At 41.8% G+C, this 6,417-nt stretch overlaps 1 protein-coding gene across 1 annotated transcript in view; it reads right to left on the bottom strand.

Moving 5' to 3' along the window:
- LOC143283312 (glutamate receptor ionotropic, kainate 2-like) overlaps positions 1-5,925 on the bottom strand; it is a 609,057-nt gene extending 603,132 nt beyond the window's left edge. Inside the window, exon 1 of the mRNA XM_076589503.1 lies at positions 5,812-5,925. Coding sequence (XP_076445618.1) covers positions 5,812-5,908 — 97 coding nt within the window. The 5' untranslated portion in view covers positions 5,909-5,925. The remainder of the gene's footprint in view (positions 1-5,811) is intronic.
- Between the last annotated feature and the right edge of the window lie 492 nt (positions 5,926-6,417).

The raw sequence follows: 6,417 nt of genomic DNA, 5'->3' as shown, positions 1-6,417 counted from the left end.
ACACACACACACACACTTTTGTTTTGGACACAGGCCTTGGCATAATGCAGTGAAATAAACCATGCATGTCAAATGATGCAAAGTAGTCTCGTTTTCGCAGAAAAATGCAACACTGTGCATCCAATCAATATCTGTCTGTCTGTCTATCTGTCTGTCTCCCCCCCCCCTCTCTCTCTCTCTCTCTGAGTCTCTGTCTGTGTATGTCTGTATGTCTCTTTGTCTCTGTCTCTGTCTCTGTCAGTCTGTCTGTCTGTCTCTGTCTCTCTGTCTCTGTCTCTCTCTCTTTCCCTGTGTGTCTGTGTCTATCTCTCTCTCACTCTCTGTGTCTCTGTCTGTCTGTCTCTCTCTCTCTCTCTCTGTCTGTCTGTCTGTCTCTCTTTCTCTCCCACATTCTTTCTCTCTCTGTCTTTACAATGTCCTAAATTGTATTATATTTCTGAATTGTCTTATTGAATTTATATGATCAAATTTTGTATTCAAGGACTTTTATTTTTCATTTTCTTCTCACGCGAGGGGTGAATTCTGAAGAAGCGCATGCATATTTATTTCTATCAGAATTAATGTTGCCCTCATTCTCTCTGTCTCTCTCTCTCTCTCTCTGTGTGTGTGTGTGTGTGTGTGTGTGTGTGTGTGTGTGTGTGTGTGTGTTCTCTTTCTATCTGTTTTTTCTCTCTGTCCCCCTCTCTCTCTTGTCCTCTCTCTGTCTCTGTGTGTTCTCTCTCTCTCTCTCTCTCATTTTTTCTCCATCTCCCTCCATGAAAATGAAGAGATGACGTGGTTTGAAAGGGAAAGGAGCAAGACATAGACATAGACAGAGACAGACAGACGGACTGACGGACAGGCAGACAGGCAGACAGACAGACAGACAGACTGGACAGACAGACAAACAGAACGACAAAGACACACATCAATCAATGAAATACAAACTTCAAGGGGAAGTTCACGAGCGAGCACAGGAAAAAATGGTGACAGCAATGTGCAGCATCCGACCACTGAGGACAATGGGTGACAAACAAAAGAAAAAAATGTAAAAGAACGAAGGAAAGAAAGAAAGGGAAGAAAGACAAAAAGACAGAAAGAAAGAAAGAAAGAAAGAAAGAAAGAAGGAAAGAAAGAACGAAAGAAAGGGAAGAAAGACAAAAAGACAGAAAGAAAGAAAGAAAGAAAGAAAGAAGGAAAGAAAGAACGAAAGAAAGGGAAGAAAGACAAAAAGACAGAAAGAAAGAAAGAAAGAAAGAAAGAAAGAACGAAAGAAAAGGAAGAAAGACAAAAAGACAGAAAGAAAGAAAGAAAGAAAGAAGGAAAGAAAGAACGAAAGAAAGGGAGGGAAGAAAGACAAAAAGACAGAAAGAAGGAAAGAAAGAAACAAAATAAAGAAATAAAATAAAGAAAGAGCGAAAGAAAGAAAAGGAAGAAAGAGAGAAAGACTGAAAGAGAAAAAGAAAGAAAATAAGAAAGACAGAAAGAAAGAAAGCAAGGAAAGAAAGAAGGAAAGAAAGGAAAAAAGAACAAAAGAAACGGAAGAAAGACAAAAAGACAAAAAGAAAGAAAGAAAGAAGAAAAGAAAGGAAAGAAAGAACGAAAGAAAGGGAAGAAAGACAAAAAGACAGAAACAAAGAAACAAAATAAAGAAAGAGCGAAAGAAAGAAAAGGAAGAAAGAGAGAAAGACTGGAAGAGAGAAAGAAAGAAAGTAAGAAAGCCAGAAAGAATGAAAGGAAAGAAAGAAAGAACGAAAGAAAGAAAGAGAAAAAAGACAGAAAGCAAGAAAGAAAGACGAGAAGAAAGACAGAAAGAAAGAACGAAAGAAAGAAAGAGAAAAGAGACAGAAAGACAGTTTCAGTTTCAAAAGCTCAAGGAGGCGTCACTGCGTTCGGGCAAATCCATATACGCTACACCACATCTGCCAAGCAGATGCCTGACCAGCAGCGTAACCCAACGCGCTTAGTCAGGCCTTGAGGACAGAAAGAAAGATAAGAAAGAGAATGAAAGACATAAAGAAAGAAAGAAAGAGAGAGAAAAGAAAGAAAACAAAGAAAAAACGAAAGACAGAAAGAGAAGAAAGAAAGACAGACAGAAAGACCTACACTCGTTCGGCCACTCAAGCAACTCAGTAGATAACCAGTAGGCCTACCTACCAACCCTCCTCCAACCAACACCCATACTCACTCAACCACTCAATCAACCAAGCCACTAATCAATCGGCTTACCTACGAACAGTCCTCCAACCAACCACCACACTCTCTCATCAACTGAAACAACAAAGTAACTAACGAATAAGCGTACTTACCAACCTTCAAACCAATCCCCTCATTCGCTCAGCCACTCAAACAACAAAGTAACTAACCAATAAGCATACTGACCAACCTTCCAGCCAACCCCACACTCACTCAACTACTCAAGAAACAAAGTAACAAACCAGTAGGCCTACCTACCAACCGTCCTCCAACCAACACCCATACTCGCTCAACCACTCAAGCAACCAAGTCACCAACCAATCGGCCTACCTACCAACTGTCCTCCAAACAACGCACACACTCTCTGAACCGAAAAAATAAAGTAACTAACGAATAAGCCTACTTACAAACCTTCAAACCAACCCCCACACTCGCTCGGTCACTCAAGCAACTAGGTAGCTATCTAAAAAGCCTGCTTACCTACCGTCTAACCACAAGACTCACTCACTCAGCCACTCAAACAACACAGTAACTAACCAATAAGCATACTGACCAACCTTCCAACCAACACCCATATTCGCTCAACCACTCAAGCAACCAAATCACTAACCAATCGGCCTACCTATCAACTGTCAAACCAACACCCATACTCACCCAACCACTCAAGCAACAAAGTAACAAACCAGTAGGCCTACCTACCAGCCCTCCTACAACCAACACCCATACTCGCTCAACCACTCAACCAAGCCACTAACCAATCGGCCTACCTACCAACTGTCCTCCAAACAACCCCACACTCTCTCATCAACTGAAACAACAAAGTAACTGACCAATAAGCCTACTTACAAACCTTCAAACCAACCCCCTCACTCGCTCAACCACTCAAACAACCCAGTCACTAACCAGTCGGCCTACCTACGAACAGTCCTCCAACCAACCACCACACTCTCTCATCAACTGAAACAACAAAGTAACTAACGAATAAGCCTATTTACCAACCATCAAACCAACTCCCACACTCGCTCAGCCACTCAAACAACAAAGTAACTAACCAATAAGCATTCTGACCAACCTTCCAGCCAACCCCACACTCGCTCAACCACTCAAGCAACCAAGTCACTAACGAATCGGCCTACCTACCAACCGTCCTCCAACCAACACCCACACTCTCTCATCAACTGAAACAACAAAGTAACTAACGAATGCAACCGTCAAACCAACCCCCTTACTCGCTCAGCCACTCAAGCAATTAAGTAACTCACTAAAAAGCCTCCATACCTACCGTCTAACCACAAGACTCACTCACTCAGCCACTCAAACAACAAAGTAACTAACCAATAAGCATACTGACCAACCTTCCAACCAACACACATACTCGCTCAACCACTCAAACAACCAAGTCACTAACCAATCGGCCTACCTACGAACAGTCCTCCAACCAACACCCACACTCTCTCATCAACTGAAACAACAAAGTAACTAACGAATAAGCCTACTTACCAACCCTTCAAACCAAAACCCCACACTCACTCAACCGCTAAAGCAACCAGGTAACTAACCAATCAGCCTTCCTACCAACCTTCAAACCAACCCCCCTCACTCGCTCAGCCACTCAAGCTACCAAGTAACTAAACAATCGACCTATCTCCCTACCTGCCTACCTATACACCCAACCAACCAATCAGCCCTCCAGCCCCCCATCACGGCTTGATAAGTCTGGTAGCCCTGGGATGCAAATTGGGGAAAAAAAACAATCCAAAGTCATCGGAACGGGTAAAAAAAAGCGCCAACGGCAACAACACAAGGGGGAAAAGTAGTGAACTGACAAGTACAGTACTCGGCCAGAATGAGTCACTGACAAGGAATGAAAGGAGCAAAGATGGAAAGATTAGAAAGGAAGGAAGGAAGGAGGGAAGGGAGGAAGGAAGGCAGGGAGGGAGGACATGTGCATGGGGTAAAGAAAGAAAAAAAAAAGGAAAGGTAAGAATGAAAGGACAAAAGGAAAAGACAGGAAGACAGGTAGGAAGGAAGAACATTGTGAAAAGGAGAAAGAGAGAAAACGAAGCAGGAAACAAAAAAAGGACAGAAGGAAAAGGACAGGAAGGAAGAATAAATGAAGACAGACGAACACACAGAACGGAAGACAGAAAGAGAGGGGATGGTATAGACAGACAGGTATGTATATAGATAGCTATACAGTTAGGTCTCTGGATACATAGACAGGTTGATACACAGATAGTGAAAGGGCAAAGAGAGTTGACAGAGAGACAGAGAACAGGGAAGAGAAAAAGAAAAACAACAGAAAGGAGAGAGAAAGGAAAGAAAGAAGAAAGAAAGACCGAGAGAGACCAAACGAACGAACGAACGAATAAGGGAACGAACGGAGAACAGAAAGATAGATAGATAGATAGATAGATAGATAGATAGATAGAAATTACGAAAGAATGGCCTGTTCAAAGGGCAAAGGAAAGATAAAGAATAATCAATTATTCAACACACAAACAAAACCGACCAATCGTACCAGTGTACCGCATCTCCACCAATCAAATAAGAAAGAAGTTATCCAAAAACAAATTAGTTTTTTTTTTTGCGCAAGAAGAACAAGAACAAGAAAAAGAACAAGAAGAACAAGAACAAAGACAGGAACAAGAACAAAGACAGGAACAAGAACAAAAAACAACAAATAGGTGACGAACAAGAGGACGAACAACATGATGAAGATAAATGAGAACTACCACAACATCAAGAAGAACACGAAGAACACGAAGAATAAAATAAAGAAGAAGAAGGGGAAGAAGAAGAAGAAGGAGAAGAAGAAAAAGAAAAAGAAGAGGAACAGAAAACAAGACGAACAACAGAAAATCCAAACAACACCAACCACCACCACGACAAAATGATAACGAGAACATTGAAAAAAAAAAGTGAAGAAGAGAGAAGAAAATGACAAGAAAAAGAAGAGACAGACAGACAGACTGACACAGACAGACAGGCAGACAGACAGACTCGCACACACACACACACACACACACACACACACACACACACACACACACACACACACACACACACACACACACACACACACACACACACTGACACAGACAGGCAGACAGACAGAGAAGGAAAGTGAGAGACAGAAGAAGAAGAAGAAGAAGAAGAACAACAACAACAACAACACCAAGAACAAGAACAGGAACAACAACAAAAATAAGGGCAGGGAGAGAGAGAGGGAAAAAAACAAACAACCAAACAAAAAAACAATACGAACAAGAACAATAACTACAAGAACACCACGCATCAACCAACCAACCAACCAACACAACCCAGCGACCCACCCACCCACACTGACACCAACAAGAGAAGAATAAGACGTATATGATAGACAGAAAAGAAAGAAAGAAAGAAAGAAAGAAAGAAAGAAAAGAAGAAAAGAAAGAAAGAAAGAAGGAAGGAAGGAAAGAAAGAAAGATAGATAGAAAAGAAAGAAAGAAGGAAAGAAAGAAGGAAGGAAAGAAAGAAAGAAAGAAAGAAAAGAAAGAAAGAAGGAAAGAAAGAAAGAAAGAAAGAAAGAAGGAAGAAAAGAAAGAAGGAAAGATAGAAAAGAAAGAAAGAAGGAAAGAAAGAAATTCCACTCACCAATGGTGATCAGTTTGGGAAGGCAGCGAGCACACTGAAGTAGCGACGAGCCCAGAAGCAGAAAGGTAATCAGACGTCTCCAGTGTCGACTGGTCATGTTTGCTGCTCCTCCGAATTTCCGTAGTAGTTCCACAAGTGCGCGCGCACACACACACACAGAGACAAACACACAAACGCACACACAAACACAACCAAAACTTGGAACACACTAAAAAAAAATCACAAAAAAAACGTAGCCTGGTAGGTAAAAATCCCAACAGAATCGCACTCAGTCGCGAGAACAGCCGCACCACCGATGTTGATCCAGGTACACGTGCACTTTCAAAGGAGTCGCTGTCTGGTTGTGGGATAGGTACACCTGTACTATACACAGAGGACTGGCCTTCGTAAGGAGTTTGAGGAACAGATTCCAAACGGGGGCCAAATCGGGTGCTTGCGTACGCGTTAACTTAGCATGCATGGCCAAGACAAGGTAGTACTACAACTAGTGCGTGTGTACTAAACTAGTGCACTGCACTCTTCTTCTTTTTTTCTATCTCGAATACGACACAGATATTGCCCACACCAAATGTGTATGCACTCGGTAAAATGAAAGAAAAACAACAA

The sequence above is a fragment of the Babylonia areolata genome, chromosome 6, assembly GCF_041734735.1.
Source record: "Babylonia areolata isolate BAREFJ2019XMU chromosome 6, ASM4173473v1, whole genome shotgun sequence".
NCBI lineage: Eukaryota > Metazoa > Mollusca > Gastropoda > Neogastropoda > Buccinidae > Babylonia > Babylonia areolata.
This window is presented reverse-complemented; position numbering and strand designations above follow the sequence as displayed.